At 43.4% G+C, this 22,084-nt stretch overlaps 2 protein-coding genes across 2 annotated transcripts; both read left to right on the top strand.

Moving 5' to 3' along the window:
* Positions 1 to 2: 2 nt before the first annotated feature.
* On the top strand, positions 3 to 6,965 carry Ccl5 (C-C motif chemokine ligand 5). The gene is given in 3 exon segments (NM_001172927.1): positions 3 to 135; positions 1,221 to 1,332; positions 6,474 to 6,965. Coding segments are annotated over 3 exon segments (276 nt in total). The 5' UTR covers positions 3 to 59; the 3' UTR covers positions 6,562 to 6,965.
* A 2,156-nt stretch (positions 6,966 to 9,121) lies between these two features.
* On the top strand, positions 9,122 to 21,863 carry Heatr9 (HEAT repeat containing 9). Its single transcript, XM_003469471.4, has 15 exons — positions 9,122 to 9,468; positions 10,583 to 10,632; positions 12,000 to 12,184; positions 12,474 to 12,579; positions 12,782 to 12,838; positions 13,034 to 13,090; positions 13,856 to 13,913; positions 14,275 to 14,405; positions 18,127 to 18,309; positions 18,698 to 18,787; positions 18,885 to 19,004; positions 20,211 to 20,284; positions 20,696 to 20,747; positions 21,150 to 21,236; positions 21,455 to 21,863. Exons 1-15 carry the CDS (start codon positions 9,384 to 9,386, stop codon positions 21,803 to 21,805), a joined length of 1,686 nt encoding a protein of 561 aa, XP_003469519.1. The 5' UTR covers positions 9,122 to 9,383; the 3' UTR covers positions 21,806 to 21,863.
* Positions 21,864 to 22,084: the final 221 nt, after the last annotated feature.

The following is a 22,084-nucleotide window of genomic DNA, read 5'->3' on the forward strand; positions in this document are numbered from 1 at the left end:
CCCTACACAGGCTCCTGAGACAGCACCTACAGCTGCCACAGCCCCTGCCTGCAAGTACCATGAAGGTCTCCGCAGCTGCCCTCTGTGTCATCCTCACCACTGCTGCCCTCTGTGTTCCTGCATCTGCCTCCCCATGTAAGTTCGGGTCCTGGCCACCACAGCCCAGGAAGTCAGTTGATCTTCTGCCTAGAGTGCCCAACCCATCCTGCTGGGTCAGACTTTGCTCTCTCTCCCACTAAAGCATCTATACTGTCTGAACTCCATTATTTACATTCTCATGGACTGTTTTATCCAAATGGCCTGTTGATCTTGATAGATCTAAGCTGTTTTATGTCAGGGACCGCCCACACACACACACACACACACACACACACACACACACACACGCCTCAATGCTGAGTAGGGGGTGATGCTGGAAATATTCACAAACTTGAAAAGCAATTGACCCATCCCTGTCACCAGCAGGGTTTCTAAATCTTAATGAAACTGTCCTAAAACAGTCCTATTCTGTCAGTTCATAGATGGAAAAAATGGGGCTTATGAATATAGAAGCTAATTAAATGCCTGCTATGGATCAGGCTTTTGCCAGCTGCTTATCCTATGTCACCCTATTTAACAAAAATCTTTGAGTAGCTGTTTGGGACTCACAGACAGGAAAAGACAGGTCCACAGAGGTTTAGTAATTTGAATAAGGACAGTCGGGGATGGTGGTACTCAAAGCAGTTCTGGCTGGGAAAGAACAGTAGATGCTCCCAGAAGCCTCTTGAATTAATTGACCAACAAGCGTGTTCCTATTCAGTTCCCCTCTCACTACAAAAGGCCCCTTTAGGCCCTGGCTACGCCATGGAGCCTCCTCACAGCCTCCCCTGTGTCACACAGCTATTTTGGAGACCCATAAAGAGCAGGAATGGGGGTAGAGGGCCCAAGACAGGGAAGGAGGAGGCCCAGCTCATCCTGAGAGCCAAGGCAGGGGTCTGTGGTATGGAGGGAGGGATACAAGCCTATCTCAGGGATTAAACGGGAAGTGAGGGAAATTCTCGTGGGCTTCTGTTGGAACTCCCACTCTACCACTGCGTGTCCATGGTCAAGTGACTGTCTTTCCATGCCTCAGTTTCTGCCAAAACTCTTTTCAAGATAAATCACGTAAAGTGCCCAGCACAGTGCCCAGTGACATTGGCACTAAATAAAGAGATCTCCTTCCTTTTTTTTCCTTCTCCCAGATGCCTCAGATACCACTCCTTGCTGCTTTGCCTACATCTCCCGGGCACTGCCCCGCACCCACATCAAGGAATATTTCTACACCAGCAGCAAGTGCTCCAACTTAGCAGTCGTGTGAGTCTCTGCCCCATGGATTCCCGGGGTGGGGGGTCATCTCTGGCTCCCAGAGCTAGTCTTCGAGAGGTGCCCTCTGAGAAGGTGCCCGACCCACTCGTACCTATTGTCCAGCTATTCAACTCACTACACCTCCTCTATCTCTAGCCTGAGTCCCATCTATAATGTACAAGGACAAGACAGGCATCCCGGAATGATCATGCCCATTCCAAAAGACTAGGTCACTAAGACTCGTTACCAGTGTGGCTTTCACTTGAACACCCCTTTTTAGTTAAGGACCCTAGAATCCCCCATATTCCACACTCAGTCAAATCCACCTAAACCTCGGAGGAATTAGTGAGGGCCCTAATTGCAGTCAAGCAAAATGAAACAAAACCTACCCATCTGAGAAGAAAATGAGATTCATCTTTAAATACGCAAACCAATATAGTCATCCTCATTACACAGGCAGTGTTATGATCTGTATATTTCATAGAATAGCCCTCTAGGTATGCATGATTTTTTCCATGACTTCGGTGATAAAAGTGAAACTCTATGAGGTCTGTTGATTTATCAGGGCTGCTCAGTAAGTGAGGGGTGGAGCCTGTTTCTAGAACCTTCTCTCTCTACTGTGTCACTACTATTAGTGACAATTGGTTAAGAAATTTAAAATGATAGAATTAAAGAGCAACAGGAAGAAATTGTCCAAAAGACAAGAGGAATTAGGAACAAGGAAAGCAAAAGAAAGGAAATGAAAAAAATGATTAAAAAAAGATAAAATGGAAACAAAGCTTTGTAAATAGGGAGGGAAAGAGGGGGTGATGGTAGTAGAGGGGTTGGGAAAAAAGAGGAATCAAAATATATCATATATAGGTACAAATTCTCTATGATGAATGTGATCATTATGTATATCTAAATTGACCAATAAACTTAATCAAATAAAATTAAAAATAAAAATAGTAGTAAAAATAATAAAATTAAAAATAAAATAAAAAAGATGATCATGAAGTTTTCTATAAAAAAGGCTGAAGTTTTTTTAATCCAAAAGTTTTCATGACATTTGCAAAGTTATAGTTATTCAAAGATGAATCTGAGCCCTGATGAATTGCTCAAAGTATAGTGGTAATACTTAGCACTACTGTTTTTTTTTTTTTTTTTAGTACTGAGAATTAAACCCATGGCCTTCTCATTGAGCTACCCTTCATGCCCCCCTTTCTTTTCTTTCTCTCTCTCTCTCTCTCTCTCTCTCTCTCTCTTTCTCTCTCTCTCTCTCATCTTTTATTTTCAGACAAATTCTTGCTAAGTCACTAAACTGTCTGGGCTCCAACTTTTCATCCTCCTGCCTCAGCCTCTCAAAGTTCTGGGATTATAGGCATGAACCACTATGCCTAGCCTGCTAATTTCATTTCTAGAAACAAATATTTCTAAAAGAAAATATCCTCTTGTGAGCACATTAAGGGCAGACAGAGATGAATGAAACCACCATTCTATTCACAGCCTGACAAGAAGAATCAGGCAGACACAGCAATGACTAGAGTACCCCGCAAAGAACATTACAAAAGGAATAAAGCAAGCACATCCAACTTCAGGAGTGAGGAGACAGGATTTAGAAGACATTGCTGCAAAAGGTGCTTTGTGATAAGAGACTTGGATGGGCAGAGAAAAGCTTGTGGGTGGGGTTTATCAAGCAGAGAATGTCTGCGGGAGTCTACTTTGGTTTGTGTAGAACCTCTATGTAGCAAAGCACAGAGGGCCTTGCAAGAGAATTCAGCAAAAACACAAAGCTGTCAAGTGTAAAATGGCTGGAACAAGGAAATCCTGGAAAATAGGGGTCCAATTAAGAGGCTGCCATAAGTACCCACATGCGTAGTATTGGGGGCTCAGTGGGGCCTGGAGGAAAGAGATAGGAGGAAGGCATCTTGCAAGGCAGGATTAGCCAGAGCAAGGGAGAGTAGGGGACAGGACCACACTCAGGTTTCAGCAACATGGCTGCAGAAGCACGAAACCCCCTAAACCCGAGGATGACCCGTGTTTAAAGGGGAAGAAGCCAGATCGAGAGTGAGACGCCTTTTTTTTTTTTTTTTTTGAGACAGGCTCTCACTATGTAGTTCAGGCTGGCCTTGAGCTCAGCCTCCAAATCCCTTTTATGAGACTCATCTCATAAAAGGAGGAGGAAAAGGAAGAGGAGGAGGAGGTAGAAGGAGGAAGAGGAAGCCACCAAGGTGCCACCAAAACAACCCTGTGGAAATGACATTTTCTTTTAGACGAAGGATCTCCCAATAATAAAGATGCAAGGCTGCATGGTCTTGCTGGGTGCTGACTCTAGAGTTAGTCTGCCCAGTTAGAACCCAGCTATGCCACCTGGAGAGCTTGGGCCTTCGCTCACCCTCTCTGAGCTGAGCCTCAATTTCCTTAGCCAAAATTGGATAACAGAAGCACTTCCCTCATTGAGTCACAGAGGGAATAATAAAATGCTTAGATTATTCCCTGGCACATAGAAGGTGTGAAATAAATGTTAACTTGTAATCATCATTATCATATAAATGTCATTACATACATAGGAGTCATAGGTAAAACTTAAAAATAAAATACATATATTTACTCATCCATTTATTTAATAAACATCCATTAAGCATGCTTGAAGGTTGGGTCCAGAGACCTGGAAAAGAACATAGAAAAGAGAAAAGGAAAGGTCGGTGTGATGGCTCACATCTGTCACCCCAGCAAACAGGGAGGCGAGTCAGGATCGCAAATTCGAGGTCAACCTGGAACTGTCTCAAAGAACTGAAGGGGGTGGGGGACAGAGAGACTGATTAAGAGACTGGAGAGAAAAAGACTTGTGAACTCTACTGTTAAGGAGGAGGCAGACAGGGAATGCAGGCCGGTGGAAAGGAAGATGACAAGGAGAGTCTGTCCTTTGGTACCATATGCAGCAAGGATAAGGAAATGGAGACCTAAGCAATCCTCTATCTCAGGTGTTGGTTTCCGGGCTGCAGACCAAGGGTGCTGAGGAGAGATGGAGGATAGGCACTCAGAAGTTCCTGTTCCTGGCTGACCCAGGAGGACAGGGTCTGTGTCAGAAGCTGCAAAGCCCTTCCAAATCAGAAAACAAACCACCACTAGGGGGCACCAGAGCCCTTCAGATCCCTTTCTCATGGCACACCATGGCGGGAGACAAGTCACTGCGTTCACAGTCCAGTGGCTCTGTGAAGTCTACGAAAGTGAATCAGCTGCCTAGGAGTAAACATTGCCTGTGAGAGGGCCCAAAAGCCAATTAAGAAATCCTCATTCTCACCTAGCCACTTATGCCTTCATTTTGCCTGCAAAGATTTAAACTCAAGAACACTGCAGACAGACTTAAGAATGATGAAGAGGATATATTTTGTTATTTTTCCACGATTTTTAAAAAAGTTTATTTAAATGTTGTTAGGCAAAGAATCAGAACTACACAAGTTTAGTGTCTTTGACAGACACACTGATACAGGCGTAAAGAATGAAAATACCAAACCAAGATGTCTTATCTTAAATAAGATACTTAAATCAGGTGAGTACATAGCATCCCAAAACATATGTAAGCACATAAACCAATACAGAGAATACTTTTTTTTTTTTTTGAGACAGGCTCTCACTATGTAGTTCAGGCTGGCCTTAAGCTCAGTATGTAGCCCCAATTGAACTTGAACTCACAGTAACTCTCCTGCCCCAAACTCTCAAGTATTGAGATTATTAGGTGGGCACTACCATACCCAATATATTTTTAAAAATATGATCATAATTAAAAAACAAACACTGAACTGTAATTCCCTTAGTTGTTAGGGACATATAATTCCTTTTTCAGGCCATATAATAATGTGGTATACTTTGTAGTTCAATAGAACTTAAACTTCTAGACAGTTGCACCATAAGTAGCTTTCTTCCCATTAGAACCCCTAAAACATTTAATTTGATATTCTAACTTAAACAAATGAATGTTAAATTTAAAAAATAGTGTATGGAACACATTCTAGAAGAAGCCAGAATGAGAGAGGCAAACAGGCAGGGTTAACCCTGAAATAATTGTGTCGATTGCTGCCCAGCCCCCTACTCTGCCCCAGATAGAACCAGTACCCCAGAAGACAGGAGAGGAAGCAGCTAACTGACCCTCAGGCTCCCAATTTTAATGTTTCCTAGGCTGTAATGCTTTTTCACCCTCAATGCCTGTAGAGTTAAGGCCTCTAACTCTCACGGGCTTCCACATTCTGGCTGGTGAAATGGTGGAAGAGCTGTGATACTGCCAAAATCTCAGGGCCTCTGACTTCTGTGAGCCATAGTCTAGTACCAGGACCTTTGGTTTCATATTGCTCCAATCACCCTAAAGCAGGAATTTTACAGCATTCTAATCACAACAATACATGGAAAGTGCTTTTCCAAACTCCATCACATGCATCTGATTTGAGCTTCACAGCAACTGTAGGAGTTTCATCCATAGCTTAGAGGGTAGCAAATAGACTGGAAGGTGAAAGGTCCTCAGGGATCTGTCCACAGTGATCTAACAAGTGGTGAAACTAGGGATCAATTTCACCTCCTTTCTTTCATTCACCCATGTATTCATGTGTTCATGTGTCGAGTGTCTGTTCTGTGCCAGGCACTGTACTGTCTAAAGCCAAGTCATATGTCCCTTTAACTTCTTGTCACCCACTTACTCAGCCAGTGCAGTTCCTAGGGGATATCTGTTCTCTGTGCATTTTTTAAGACAGGGTCTCCAAAAAATTCTCTGTATAAATTGGACTGGCCTTGAATTCAACATCCTCCTGCCTAGTCACCAAGTATTGGGATTACAGATACCTGGCTCCTCCTTTCTGCATCTTGAGCACCTGGTACTGGACCTGGAGCAGGGAAAATTCTTAATAGTGAGGTTTCAGATCCCCTTCAAATTCCAGGCTGTAGGTGTTTTTGTGGAGGTTAAAATGCACACAGTTTTGCTTCTCACTTAAAGCCTTTACAGTCAATAGAAAAAATATCTTCCCCTAAAAAGAAATAAAATCTTACGGAGAACTAAAAACATCCTTTTCCATTCCCATCATTTCCCTTCATCCCCTCATCCCCAAATGGATCCCAATCCACCTCATCCCCAAAACTGGCTGTTCTGGGGCTAACAGGTCTCAATTTCTCCTCTCCTACAGATTTGTTACCCGAAAGAACCGCCAGGTGTGTGCCAACCCAGAGAAAAAGTGGGTTCGAGAGTACATCAACTCTTTGGAGATGAGCTAGGAGAAGAACCACCTTGAACCTGACCTTGTAGAAACTCCGCTGCTGCTGCTTGTTCTGGTCTTAACCAGTTTAGGAAACTTCTCAATCCCTACTCTCATTCATCCTTGGGAGGGCATGGATTCTATTACAACACAGCAATGCTAGCAGCTTCTCCCACTTAGAGGCTAAAAGAGCTATCGAGGCCCTGCCGTGGCCATGGGAAGTCTCTAGGTTCCCAGGCCTCTCACCTGGCCCACTGCTTAGCAATGAGGAAGGGAGTCAGCACATCTTTCAAGGCAAAGAAGCAAGGCTGGACTCCCACAGGAATATCTGGGGTCCAGTGTGCCCATCTCTAGCTCTCACAATGGCTTAGTGGCCAACATTAGAAATCAGCTTTTTATTAAAATTCTCAGTGCAATTACAAAGATGGCTTCTGGTTTGATTTCCTCCTTGGGAACCTTCTGTCCCAAACACACAGAGATTCGGGCTTGCAGACATCCAGTGTTCACTCCAGACTAGTGGCCCTCCCCAGTGATCAGGATTGGGAGCAAAAGCTCTCTGAGGGAGGGACATGGGGGCAGAGCAGATAAAGTAACTGGTGATTTATCCCAGGCAGGAAGGGAGAGGAGTCACTATGCCCCGTCCCCTCCAAGTCCCCAAGTGTTTATCTGTCTCCCTGTCTCAACACCTCCACTTCCTCAGATTTTGTTTGGCCTTTCCACCTTAGCCTACCCACATCTTATCTTCAGTGAGTTTCTTCAACCCCATCATTGAGCCAGAACAGATCAAATGGCAATTCTAAAGGTCTTGGGTCTTTCAAACAAGAATGAGACATTTTGTGGTTTTTTTTTTTTTTTTTTTGGTCTTTTTCATTTTTTATTGGTACCAGGGATCAAACTCATGACTGCCTGCTTGCAAGGCAGGCGCTTATGCCACTGAGCTAAATCCCCAGCTGACATTCTGTGGTTTTTACAACTGCACTGGCATCTTTTAGGTAGGAGTATTCCAACTTTTCCCATCTACATAAGCCACTTGTGTGAACATATACCAACAACAGACACAGCCATAGCTGTAAGTATACAGCAAAACACTGACTTGTCCTCTTACATTTACCATCCTCTTTTTTATCCTTATAAAATAACGAAGAAGATACTATTGATACTATGTTTCTGTTTACTTGGCAAGTGGTATATCATTGGCCTAAAACCCCATAGCCAAAAAAGGGCAAGAAAACAAGTGTTTAAAACTTAAAGCTACTAGGTCTAATAATGCCAAAGCTCATACTTTATTTCTCATCTTTAAAATTTGCAGACTTATATGTACATATTTACAAGATTACACCTATATACTCTTCATCCAGATTCAACGATTAACATTTTACCATATTTATCTTTCTCTGTGTGCCATTGTACATGTATGAGGATAGTATACATACTTTGTCTGGATTATTTGAAAGCTGCACATGTGATATCACATCAACCCTAGAAGTTTCAGTGTGTATCTCCTAATAACCACAAAATGGGTAACACACTCAGGAAACTTAACAAAGACATACTATTACCTTCTAATATACGATCCATCATCAAATTCTCCCAAACAACCCCAATAATGTCAATAGCTACCTTTTAAAATTCAGGATCCAATTAAGGTATACACATTGGATTTAGCTGTCATGTCTTCTTAGTGTCCTTTAGCATACTAAACATCAATTTGAAACATCAATGTTTTTAGGAGTTGAGAGCAGATTTTTGTTGAATGTGTTTTTACTTGGAATAATTGCCTAATTATTTCCTCATAATTATACTCAGGTTAACCACTTCCGGTAGGAACATCATTTGGGTGGTGTTGTCATTCTCAGTATGCCACATCAAAGCACATGATGTCAGTTCACTGGAGATGTGAAAAGCGTTGACTTAGTGGTCCATGAATTCCTGTTACTGTGCTAGGCACTGAAGGTAGGATGGGGAAATCACAACTGAGAAGTGAATAACCACAAGTCACAGCCTTCACCTTCAGGCAACTCATAGTCCAGGGAGGATGATGGCCCTAAGAACATATCAAACATATGACATAAAGGAAGCAACTATACAAAAGAACGCAATCACACTGTGGGGAGAGGGTTACATCAATGAGGGTGGGACAGGGAGCATGAAAGGAAACTTCAGAGATGGAATTTATAGTCCTGTGGAACTTGAAAGATTTCAGTTAACAATTTAACAGGTAGAAAAGGAAGGGAAGGCATTGATAGGCAGAGGGAACAGCACATGCAAAAGTAGGAGGTATAAAAAGCAGCTCCTTGGGCCAAGAGTTTAGCTCAGTGGTATAAGTGCCTGCTTGGCAAACTCAAAGTCATGAGTTTAATTCCCAGGACCAAAAAAAAAAGCAGCTCCTTACTATATAATGCAGTCTCTTGCTGCGGGGTGGTAGTGGTGGTGTATGTATATAAAACGGGCTTTCCCATTCCCTGCCAGTTTCTTATTTGACTAATCCTTTTAAAAAAAAATGCTCTGACTTTTTAATGCCTCACCACAACTTTGTAGTTAGCTAGACAAACACGACCTCATTGTTTTAGCTGAAGAAAGTGAAGCTCAGAGATATGAGGTGACCTGTTCGGTCCACAGGCTGGCAGAGGCCAGGGTGGAGCCCAAGAATGGAACTTAGGTGTTCTATTTACCAAGGTGACCTGGTTGTTCAGCACTTGGAAGCTTCTGCCTTCAGAAATCTGTTCACCTGATTGCACCAAATCTCTTGCTCCAGGGAACGGGTCTTCTATAGTTGTGTGCCTTCTCTCCCAGGGCCCTAAACAACTCTGCCCAGGTTCCCTCTTGCCCCAGCAGAAGAAGATGGCCTGTGAAAAATTAGACATATTTGAAATTTCCAGGTCAATGTTCATGTACCCATGGCTGGAATATCCAGGCAGGACCAAAGGTAAGGAAGGGGTGAACAGGAATGAAGCTGGGGCAGGGGCCTGTAAAAGTGAGGCTACCTGACACCCCATCCCAGACAAGGGGCTGAGCGAGTTCAGCAAGCCCATAGGACAGGCCTTGGACACACTGATGTCCCACAGTCCTCAAGGTAAGTCCCCAGCCCCTCAGCAGGACTTACAGGGCCCTCTTAAATTAAGACATCTGCTTCCCAGCTTCTGCTCTCACAACTGTATCCTGACCTGTATCTAACTCTCACACTTCCAAATGTTTGCAAAAGTTGTTCCTGTGCCTAACGCTGTTTCCCTTTATGTATCTGGCTAACTGTTATATGACTGAGACTTGACTTGTACACTGTCTCTCTGGGAAACCTTTCCTCATTCTCCCAGCCGGGTTAGGTGCTTCTCTGGAATGCATCTTTATCCAGCTCCACATTTGTTTCCCTCTGTTAGTCACTAAGAAACATGTGGTTCTCAAAACATGGTCCTAGAAGCAGCACCACCATCATCTGTGTTAGAAATGCAAATTATCAGAGCCCATCCCAAATTTAGTGAATTAGATACTAAGGGGATAGGTTCCAGAAATCTGTGTTTTAACAAGCTCTCCAAGTGATGCTACTGCATATTCAAGTTTGAGAAACTGAACAAGAGCAATGGTTTTTACCCCAAGCTGAACATTTGAATCTTCTGCAAATCTAAGATGCCTAGCTCCTATCCCCACAGAATCTGATTCAATTAATCTGATGCAGGCCTTAGGAACATTCAAAGTTCCCCAAAATAATTCTAATATGTAGGCAAGATTAAGGATATCTGCTAGGCCTGCGTAGCTTAAACTTCAGCTACATAGGAATTACCTGTGGATTTGTTCCAAGAAAGGTCCTGCCTCAGTAGGCCTGGGGTGGAGCCTGAGGCAGCATTTCTGAGATACTCCTGGCTGCTGTTCTACAGCCCACAGCAGCAATACACTAAAAGACTATGAGATGCTTAAGGGCCTTACTTATCTCCCTGGTACCCTGTAAAATATCTAGGGTAGTACTCAGTGCTAAAGAGAGGAACGCCTAATTAAGTGATTCTTTGACTGACCTTTGTATCTGCACATACTCCTACTCCTCTTGCCAGAATTCAGAAAAGTCATGGCTCCTGTTCACCTGCCCTTGTCCTACTACAAGGTAAGACTTCTACCCTGAGAACTGTGTCAAAATGGGAGGCCAACTGAGAAAATCCTGACATCACCTCTGAGGCCACCATTAACTTTGTGTGAGCTTGGACAAGGAACTTTCTCTCTCTCCGGAGCTTTCTCTGTCACAGGCCGGCCCTTGCTATCCCCCGTGTATGAGAAAGTCTGCAAGGCCTGGGTATGCAGGGAAAACTACTAACAGGATTAGTTAACATGCAGATCTTCAGGCTTCCCAGATGGAACACAGAGTGCTCAACAACTTAAATTTCAGATAAACAATGACTGGATTTTTAATACATACATGTCCCAAATATTTCATTTGCTACCTAAAATCCAAATTTAATTCAATATCCCTCTTGGTTCTTTGGTTTGTTCTGTGCTATATAAGGAAACCCTACTTACCATAAGTCAACCCTCCATTTTCTGAAGTCATGGCAGTCACTTGAAGACTCTTATTACAACTTTTTCCATCACTAAGGTGGGAACTGCTGGGTAAATCGCCTTCCCCTATTTCCCCAGAGAGATCAGTCCTAAAGAAAAGAAGGCTGGAAAAGTTATAAAGACAGGAAGGCTGGTTCCCAGTCAAATCCTCAGAAAAATTTCCTGACACATCCAAAACCCTCCACTGTAGTCAAAGCTGTAACTACACAGCTAAAAACCAGGGATGTAACTTAGAGGTAAAGCACTTGCCTGCATAAGACCTGAGTTAAATCCTCAGTGTGCACATGCACACACACACACACACACACACACACACACACACACACCCCATATATATATATATATATGAGACAGATTTGGAGAAAGTCTATTTTCCCAACTAAATTTACAAAGGAAAGGAAGATAACTACATCCTTAGCACATGGAGCTTTGCACATAGTAGGTAATCAGCATCAGTAAATATCTGAATGAGCTCAAACTAGACTCATGTCTGTAAAAAAAAAAAAAAACTCTGAATGAGCAATGGCCTGCCTTTAATCCGTAACTTCCCCAGCCCTGTCTTTCATTTCCCTCCCTTCCCAAATGTCCTTCTGAAAGTACACTGAGATCCTAAACTGATCACATTGTGGACTCAGATCAATTTATAGATCACTTCAAAATCTAGATCTCTTTTCATACAGCCTTGAGAGGGGAACAGAACAAGGATTATTAGCTCCATTTAAGAGACGAGAAGACTGGTAAAGTGAAATAACTTCTTGCCCAGGTTACATAAGAAGTGGTATCTGTGACTTCAATCAGAATAAGAGGCTAAAGATTGCCTCACCCCACGCTCTCAACTGTCCACCCCCCTCTCCTGACTTCCAACACTCAGGTAAGGATCTAGAGACTCCTGACAGCTCTGCCACTTGTACCCCTAAGGCACCAAAGGAAGAGCTCCCTCCAAGTCCAGAATGCTGGAGGCAGCACCCGAGCAAGCCAAACGCAACCCCTTACTGCTACTCTAAGAAACCTGAGATCTACACACACTGGCACACTCTGTATGACCAGCGAAAGGAATGGGAGGACCAAAAAAAGTTACTGAAAATGAGAAGCCATTTTCCTAAGTATGCTCTGTCCACTCCCATAGCCTCATCTTTTAGGAAAAAGAGGAAGGGGAGGGGGAGGTAGGCTACGGGAATTATGTGAGTCCACAGGTCCAAAGGAGGACCCTGGGGTAGAAAGGCAGCTTAGTTAAGGGTGTAGATATCACTGAGCCCCCATCTGTCTTTCTTTGGTCCCATCTCTGATCTGGGCTGAGGCCGTGTTGCAGGGGTGGGGCAGTGACTGAAGAGGGAAGGAACAAAGGGACAGAGGCTTCTTGTATAATTTCTCACACAGGAACCTCAAAAGCAGTACCCAAAAATTCCACCTTCCCATCAGCAAGTTGACCATAAAACCTCAGCTGGGATTTGGGCCCTTAGAGCCTACCAGGGATCACCTGAAGTGGCAAAGACTAAAGGTCAGGACTATGGTGGGAAGGGGCATGAGGAGACTTCCTACCTATGGGCTCCTTCACCTTAAATTCACGCCACCCTTCAGCCTTAGTCCCTCCCTGCAAAACCTGGGCCCAGGGGAGTGGGGGATCAGACTGGCTGAGCTGCCTTCAGTTTGAAGTTTTATATTTTCCTTTTTTCTTTCCACGGGCTGCCTTGGATGTGTAGGAGCTCACAAAAACCTTGAACTCTCCTAGAGAAGATGAGCAGTTCTATGCAACACAGGTGAGAACCAGCAAAGACAGAAGGGGGCAGTTACACCTAAGAGATGGCCCAGCTGGAAAGAAACAAGAAGCCAGAGGTGGTTGGTGGAGTTAAGGGCAGTGTTCTAAATACCAACTCCAGCTGTGTCTGGGAGATAGTAACTCCTGGGGGTCCTTTCTACTCTCTCTTCCCTTTCCTGTATCCCTCTTTCTACAGGCTCTGGGGTATCTTGGCATTAATGACCAGATTGTTATGAAGGCACTGTGGCAAGTGGTGAGTCTGGGCACTGCGTGGAGTTTAGAGAAAGTGGAATCAGAGTCTGAGCTGTGTAGAGGGTGGGCACATAGGCACAAGACCAGACTCCCGAGGGTGCCAGACTGATTGGTCAGAGCCAATGAAGAAAGAGCCACCAATATGTGGCGTATCTCCAATTCATGCCCTTGGCCTCTTTAAAGAGCAGCTGGAGGAAAGGGAGAATTTATATGTTCCCTTACTCTAACAAAAGATGCTGAACTGAAAAGCCAGGGAAGAACTGAGCCTGAGTTAATTCATGAACTGAAACAACACTCCAGGCTTTTCAGTCTATTTACAATCGGGAGCATGTTTTCTCCTTGATAACTCACTTAAAACATTAAGAACAGTTACTGGTGTCTGTATTTTTCTAGTGTAAAAATTGAAGCTCTGAGGATCCAAGCCTAAGTGGCCACTAAATGCCAGACACAGATTTGAATGAAAGTCTAACTCCCGGGTTCAGTGCTCCTTCCACTGCACTCTCTTGACTATACTGTGTTTGTGCATAAACATGTCACTTTCTAAACCTAGGCTCCTATTTCATAAAATGAAAAGCTAAGCTAAGAAAGCTCCTAAAGCTCTGACATTCCATCACTTTATGTTATGTTTCCATTTTGTTTTATTTTATTTTTGTCTTTTTCCTTTTTATCGGTACCGGGGATCAAACTCACGACTGCCTGCTTGCAAGGCAGGTGCTTATGCCACTGAGCTAAATCCCCAGCCCCTTATGTTTCCATTTTAAATCAGGCCCAAACTGGTCCAAAGAAAGTGAAGTATGAGGCTTATCGAACCCTGGCCATCCTGGGTGAGTATGTCACCTCTCTTGGTGGGGAGTGGACAGAAGTGCAGCCACATCTTTTTGAAAGGGCAGAAGGGAATCCCGCATTTGACAGACACTTAAAATTATCCTAGGTACTTCTGGGTAGAGGAGGGAGATGGAGCAAAAGGGAGACAGACAGACGGAGGGAGAGAGAGAGGCAGAGAAAAAGACAGAGACAGAAACATAAACTCCATAAATTGTATTCACAATCAGCCAGCTGCTCTGGTGTCCTGAGAGAATGGGCAGCACCCTAGAACCTAGTGCTTGGAACTTCTTTAAAGAGTACAGTGGAGTTCAGTGGATTGTTGTGGCTTTGCCATGTAACCTGCTGACCCTCCCTGTCCAGGATGCCTGAATAAGCATGTGATTCACGCTCTCATTATACAACTGAAGGAGGAAAGTGAGGGCCAAAGGATGGAGGCTCTGACAAGGCTACGAGTGGCTCTGAACTCCTGGGCTGCTGTCCCTGAAGACAAGGTGAATGGAAGGGTCTAGAATTGGGGAAAAGCAAGTCAATGTGATTGACAGGTTTGGCTGTAGGCTGGGTCAGAAAAGAGAGTACCTAGTTCTCAGCTTTAATAGAAGATATTAACCTTGTGGCATTCCCTCTAGAGATGAATAGGAGAACACAGCTTGTGCAAGGACTAATTAGACAAACTCTCAAAATTCAGAATGCAGAGCCAGGTATTTTTCATCTTTCAAATGGAGGCAATAAATGTTTTACAAAATACTAAGTGAGATAATGTACTATATGAGATAACGTACCTACTATAATGTCCTGTGTTTTTTAAATGGTAACCATCATTATAAATCTCTACAATCACCTACTGAAGCAAAACCTGTCAAGAAGTGACAGGGAAGCTGGGTGTGATGGTGCACACCTGTAATTCCATCACTTGGGAGGCTGAGGCAAGAGAATCGCTGCAAGTTCGAGACCAGCCTGGGCTACAAAGTGAGCCAAAGGCCTGCCTGAACTGCATAGTGAGACCCTGTCTCAAAAAGACACACACACAAAGAGAAGTGACAGAGAACAAGATAGTCCTGACACTACTCTGTTTTCTTCCCCTTTTAAATTACTCTTCCTTTGATTCTATCACTGTTCCATATGAACAAGAACCCATCATGCATCCATTTATTTAGCAAATACATCCCAACAGATAACATATGCCAGGTACCATCACAGACACTTGCACACGTCAGTGAACCAAACAGGCAAAGATCCCTGCTGCTGTGGAACTTACACTCTAGGGGAAGGAAACTCACAGTAATAAAAAAAAAAAAAAAGTTGTATTATATGTCAGGAGTGCAATTGGAAAAATTAGGTTAACAGAACAAAGGTGACAAGTGGGGAGGAGTTGCAATGTAAGTATGGTAGACAGGGAAGATCTCATTTAGAAAGTACAATTGAACAAAGCTGTCTTAGTTACTTTTCTTTTTGCTGGGACACAATATCTGATAACCGCAAGTTAAAGGAGGGAAAGTTTATTTCAGCTCACAGTTTGTAGAGATTTCCAATTCACATTCAGTTGGCTCCAAGACACAGTGGCACGGAGAGGGACTTCATAAAGAAGAAACAGTTCATGGTATGGCAGGCAGAAGGTAGCAAAGCAACAAGCAGCAAGTACCAAACCTGCCTTTCCTTTTATTCCATCCAGGGTACAAGCCACTTGTTGGTGCCACTCACACAAAGGGTGGGGCTTGTTTTCAGTGAATTCATTCAGCTACCCCCATAATTATACTAATTCTGATCAGAAGACTAATTTAATATCACACCCTATATCCAGCCAACTCCCAAAAGCCTGACCTGCACAAGGCTTTGGAGGGACATCTAGATACAAGCCATAACAAGCTATGAAGAAGATGACAGAGTTAGCCTTAGAGGTATCTGAGAGAAGGTATTTTAGGTAGAAGGACCAGTCAATGCAGACAAGAACATGCTTGACACAGTCAGGGCACAGCAAGCAAGCCAGTGTGGCTGAACTGAAGCAGGAAAAGGAAGCAATAAAAAATAAAGGTCAGGTTAAAGAAGTTAACAGTAGACTAGAACACACACATGGCCTTTTTGGGCTATTTGAAATATTTGGGCTTTTATTCTGAGTGGAATTGGGAGCCATTAGAGGTTTTTGAGCAGAGAAGTAATGTGATCCAACTTACATTTCACTCTAACGGCTGTGTTGCAAAAAGACTGAGGCAGGGGAAGAGGACAGGAAGCAGAGAGACCAATTAAGGGTTATATCCTGTAAGTGGTAATGGTGGCATAGACATAATGGTTACAGTTGCATTAGTAAGACGATTAAATACTGGATATTTTAAAAGCAAAACTCTGACGAGTGTGAGTTGTAGAAGACTGAGGAAACAAGGGTGAAGGACAAGGTTTTTGGCCTAGCAACTAAAAGAATACAGTGGGCATGAAGGATGAGAATACTGCAGGGAACCAGGTTTGGAAGGATCAGCCTAAGTTCAGTCTGGACAAGTTATGCCTTACATGTCTTTTGGAATTCCAAGGGAGATGTCAAGTAACAATTTGGACTTTTCAAAGTAGAAGTAGAAACAGAAATTTGGGAGTTGGTAGCATACAGATAGCACTTAATACCTAAACTAAAACTAGATAAGATCACTAAGAAATTACCAAGAATCTAGTGCTGAGGTATTCTGGTGTTAATAGGTCAGGAAGAAGAGGAAGAACTAGTAAATTTCAAGAAGTAGCCAATGAAATTGGAAGATAATCTAAAGTGTGATGTTCTGAATATCAAACAAAAGAACATGTCAGGCAAATATCATATCAAAGAATGTAAGAATTAAAAATTGAGGGGCTAGGGATTTAGCTCAGCGGCATAAGCGCCTGCCTTGTAAGCGCATGGTCGTGAGTTCGATCCCTGGTACTGATAAAAAAAAAAAAAGAATTGAAAATTGAGACGTGGCCTTAACAATATGGGAATCACTGATTGTCTTAACAGAGTCATTATAGTGTGGTGGGGGATACAGACTTGATCAAAATGAGTGTAAAGGCTGGGGATGTAGTTCAGTGGCACAGCACCTGTTTGTCAAGCAAGGCCCTGAATTCAATTCCCAGTACAAAAACATTTAAAAAAAAAAATGAGATTGAGCAGAAAAAAAAAACCAGCAAATATGGACAACTTTCTAAGTTTTGAATAAAAGGGTGGTAGTTGGCACTGGAAAAAAAACAAAAAATAATCACATATTTCTATGCTGAGGATAATGATCCAGTAGTTAGAAAAAATGATTTTGATGAGAACAAGGAGAGTTACTACAAAAATATCCTTGAGTAGATAAGAGGGGATGAGATCTCTATAAAGTGGAAAGACAGACTGGCTATAGACAGATGGGTATACAAAGCATAACGACAAATATAAAGGAAGAGGAAGCTACAAGTAATAGGAAGTATCTAAGAAACTTCTAGAGTATCTAAGAAACTTGCTTTTTATTTCCCAGTGAAACAGAAAGTAATTATCTGTGAGTTAACAAATAAAGAAATGTTAGACACTCTGGAGGGAAAGGTTAGAAATTAAGGAAAAAGGGAAAGAGAATGAGAGAAAAACAGTATGATTAACAAAAACATCAATGATCTACATAAGGTTTGAGTACATACATTTAAAGCAATATCAGTCAGTGTGAATGGGTGATTTTTCTCCATGAAGTACAAATACAGAGTAAGTGGAGAGTTGGACTTAACTAGGACTGTGGTTTGGTCAAGGGAGTACAATGAAACAAGATGGGGTAGGGTAGGGTGAGGCAGGAGAATGATTATAAAAGGACCATGGAATTTAAGTTGGGTAGAGGGAAGTTAAGGGTCAGTGAAAAGGTGGCAGTTTCAATGGATTGTTAGTCTTTTACGGAATCAATTGGCATTAGGAGATGAGCTGGAGAAATAGGAGGTAATATTCAGGGTGGGATCAATGAAATGGAAATTATGGAAAGGTTTTAAAACATTAAGAATTAAGATAACAGAAATGTTAAAAGAAGTAATGGTCATCAATCCATAAGATAAAGTCACATAGATGTGACCTGGGAGCAAGTAGATAATAGCACAAATGAAAGATGGGTGAAATAATAAAGTGATGGCATGAAATTTAGCTAGAGAGAAAAGAGAATGGTCTGGAAGCAATGGTAAACTACCAACTAATAAACGTGAAGTCTGACTGAAATCACAGCTCATTATCCCTACTGTCTTCCTCAGAGGACTCAAGTCGGGAATGAAGAAGAGCTGGTACTTGTGCTGCAGACACTGTTAAAGTCGTCCTCTGGTGAAGCAGCCCTGGAGGCAGCCCTGTGCTTGGGTTTCCTGAGGCCTTGTAGCAACATGGCCCAAGAGTCATTGCTGCAGTGCCTGTGCCAAGGGACCAAGACCCAGCAGATGAAGGTGTGAGGGGCAGGAGGCTGGGCTCCCTGGGGCAAGAGAGGCCAGTGCTGACTTAGATGATATTTGTCATCTTGTCCCGAAGAAAACAAGCCTTGGCTGGGAGTCGAGCAGGGTCCTCTGTGAGTTTAGAATGCACATATGCACATACATGGGATTATACTAACATGTAAGTATGCACGTGTCTGTGCATACTTGGGATGTGCAAAGGTTCATTTATGCATGTGTGCATATGTGCACATATAACTTTGTTTTCACTCAAGAGGCAAAGAGACAAAAGAAAACACCTCACCTGTTCCCCATGGTTCTACAACCAGTTCCCAGTCCACCTGGCCATCCAGATGTCGCTAGGTATACACCTGTACACCATGCCCCACCGCACTCCTCACAGGCACTCAGGATGCTGGTCAGGATCATGCACGTGCACTCCGCTGCAGTCACCAGGGCAATTCTGGCTCAGCTATGTTCTAGTGTCATTGAGGTAAGCTCTGGGCTGCCTTGTACCCTCCCTTCCTCGATACTAGGACAGGGTTGGGATATGAGAAAGGAGACCTATTTTTCACATTTCTGCCTCTCAGGACCGCTTCGAAGCCACTGAAATGCTCAGGACCATTGGACTAGAAAAGATCAAGGCACAGGGGCTAGAGGAACTCACATTTGACCTGCTTAAATGGAAGACACATTACGAACCCTTCTTTGTGAGACTATATCTTGCAAGCCCAGGAAGACTAAAGCTGTCTTGCCCCTTCTCTGAAGGGTCCTGTTACACTACCCAGCAGTATCACACTCATCTTAACTTACTCCCTGTTCCCCTAGGGTGACTCATGTTTTTAAACCACTTTCCCTTCACTTAGGTTATTCCCTCAGTTCAAAATACTCCGTTAGACCCCTCTTTATTCTGTAGGATAAAAACTGACTCTAAGGATTCACCGCTTTCCAGTCTATAAAAATGCTATTTTGCTCTCTCAAGACCAGCACAAATGACAGCTGATACAGTTTCCCAAATTGCCAGTCAGACTCAACCTGGCCTTCCTCTGTGCTTCCTTACTTTTTACTACAGAACCATCCACAGTACTTCTATAGTCATTTTTCTAAAATATAAATCAGATTGTGGGGCTGGGAATTTAGCTCAGTGGTGTAAGCACCTGCCTGGCAAGTGCGAGGTTGGGGGTTTGATCCCCAGTACCAAGAAAGAAAATACATATATCAGATTGTGTCTTATCTCTGCAAAACCTTCAGAGAGCTGGGATTTAGCTCAGCAACATAAGCACCTGCCTGGCAAGCATGAGGTTGTGAGTTCGATCCCCGGTACAAAACAAACAAACAAACAAAAAAAACCTTCAGAGTTTCTCAGTGCCTTTAGGATTGCTTCCTTTGCCTCACAACTTGAGCCCTGCCTCACTCTAGCTCCACCTTCACCTCTTTCCCCCTCAGAGCCATATACCAGGTATACTTACAATGATCAGGTCCTGATTCAGACTTGCTGGCTCAATGTTAATTACTCAGAATGCCATTAGTTCCAGTTTGGTCACCTCCCTATGTGAACTATTTTGGTTTCCATCCTCTATTTTTTCTTGCCTCGTTTTGCCCATCCTCTCCCCTTGGCACAGGAAATCACACTCATACACAACACACACACACACACACACACACACACACACACACACCCTTCTGTTGCTTAACTCTCACCCTGAAAGTTTCAGCTGAGGCATTGTTTTCTCCCCCGGCAAAGCTCCTGCAGAATATCCTTCTATATGCTCCCTATATTGTCACTTACTTGTCTGCTTCCTCAGACTATGAGCTCTCCAAAGCAGGCATCCTATTAAGAGTTTAATAAAGTCTTGTGAAGTACTTAAACACCTCTGCATTCTTTTCTCTGTTGTCCCACTCTGGTTTCTCTACAGGCTGTAAGACAAGCTGTGGCTGAAACTGTGGAAGAGTTCAAGATGAAGCCTATGATGTTGAACTTAATGGAAGCGTAAGTAGACTGGGCTGGGAGCTGCTAGGGTCAAATCCCAAGTTTGGTAGGGGAACACAGGAGCTGGCTGACAACCTTGCTTGTGCTGCTATGTAAGTCACTCTTTGACCCCTTCTCGGGGGGGACTGGTTTTGTTCATCTGAAAAAAGAGACTATATCGCACCACTCAAGATTGCTATGAAACTTAAAAGACACTTTTAGAAGGTAAGGTTCTGGACAGATGAGTCATCTCATTTAGTACTTTGTGGCAAAGAATGGTATCTGTTTTTTCCCTTCCATTCCCCTTCTTAAGAAACAAAACAGGGAAATGGATGTTAACATCACCTATCAGCATTAGGCCCAACTCACTCCGGGCCTGAAAAGCATCCTGCCCCCACTTACCTGGACAACAAACTTACTGTCTTTACACAGGCAATTAACGCATCCAGGTGCCACTGCTCGCCAGCAAGCGGTTACCTCTTTGGTAAGGCAGACACTGCTTCTCTGACCCCAGTCCTATGCTACATTGATGGTAGGGAACAGACAATTGAATGACGTCCCAGCGGGGAAGAAAGGGCTATCAAGTTTTGAGAGGTTCATTTTAGAATTCTAGATTACGAATTCAGAGTAACCTGTACCTAGGTAAAACTTCAGGAGAAGGGTGTGTGGGTATTATGAGTGCAGCAACTGTCTTGACTCTTCTGGGTAAATAAAAGGAACTGGAATCCAAGCAGTGGCCCCAGTTGGCAAAGAAAGAAGTATCTCAGCTGGGAAATCATATCTTCTCCTCTAGCCCAAAAGGTTATCCAAAAGGACTAGAATGAGAAAGAGGATGGGGCATCTTCCCAGGGCTGGCTCCTTAGACAGGTCACTCTGCCTCTGCCAGGGTGTCCTGGGGATTCGTAGTCCACAAGTATTCTACTTGCTCCTCGACATGCTAGATGGAGACGAGAACCAGGATGTGAAAAAAAGTGTAAAGCATTTCTGCCATTTATTCCTTTTCTCTTTCCCTCCTCCTAACCTCTCCCATTTACCTCACCATGTGTTCCTTGTCAGAAGGAAAGGGAAGGAAGTCCTCAGACACTGTCCCTTGACCCAGTTCCTTACTATGGCTTCCCTTCCCTTGGGTGCCCCTACTCCTCCCAAGCTGAGCCCAAAATGCAAAGTCCTCGGAACTTTCTTTTAATGCAGCTACAAGAAACATTAATCATTTGGGCCTCAATTGACCCCTGGATCCAAAAGAAGCTAAAGAACAAGGTTTTCTTCGTCTATGAAGCATCTAAAACCAGGAAGAAGGCAGAGCCTACAAGGTTCTGGAAGGAGCCTGAATACCAAGAAGAGTTAAATATCCAAGATTTTCAACTTGCTAAGTTGAATCCCTTAACTATTACAAAGAGAATCACCAAGGTAGATCAAGAAAAACAGTTTCCTGACTTCCCATCCTATGTCTCTAAACCACAAAAACAAAAGCCACAGACGACAGGACCCTGGCAGCCAAGTACCAGGCAACAGCTCTGGGCCCTTGCTGAAATCTACAAATAGGTCAGCTCTTTGGGCCTACTTGCTCCCTGAGGATAGTTTTCATGCTTCTCTCAGGAGATAATACCCACCTACCTTTCATGAATAAATGAGTGTCTCAATACTTACCACCTGAGACGCTATTGCTGTTCCTGTCATCAGAAGGCACAGAGCCCAGGTCTCCTGGCTCCTGGACAGGTGTTCATCTCACGTAGCCATACCTCCTTTTCTCTCATCAGAGGAAAGAAGAGAACCAAAGCTCCTCTGGAAGGTGAGCCTAGCTCCCTAAATCAAGTTCTTGTC

Source organism: Cavia porcellus, unplaced genomic scaffold, assembly GCF_034190915.1.
Source record: "Cavia porcellus strain 051 isolate PalLab524CR breed Dunkin Hartley unplaced genomic scaffold, mCavPor4.1 scaffold_6, whole genome shotgun sequence".
NCBI lineage: Eukaryota > Metazoa > Chordata > Mammalia > Rodentia > Caviidae > Cavia > Cavia porcellus.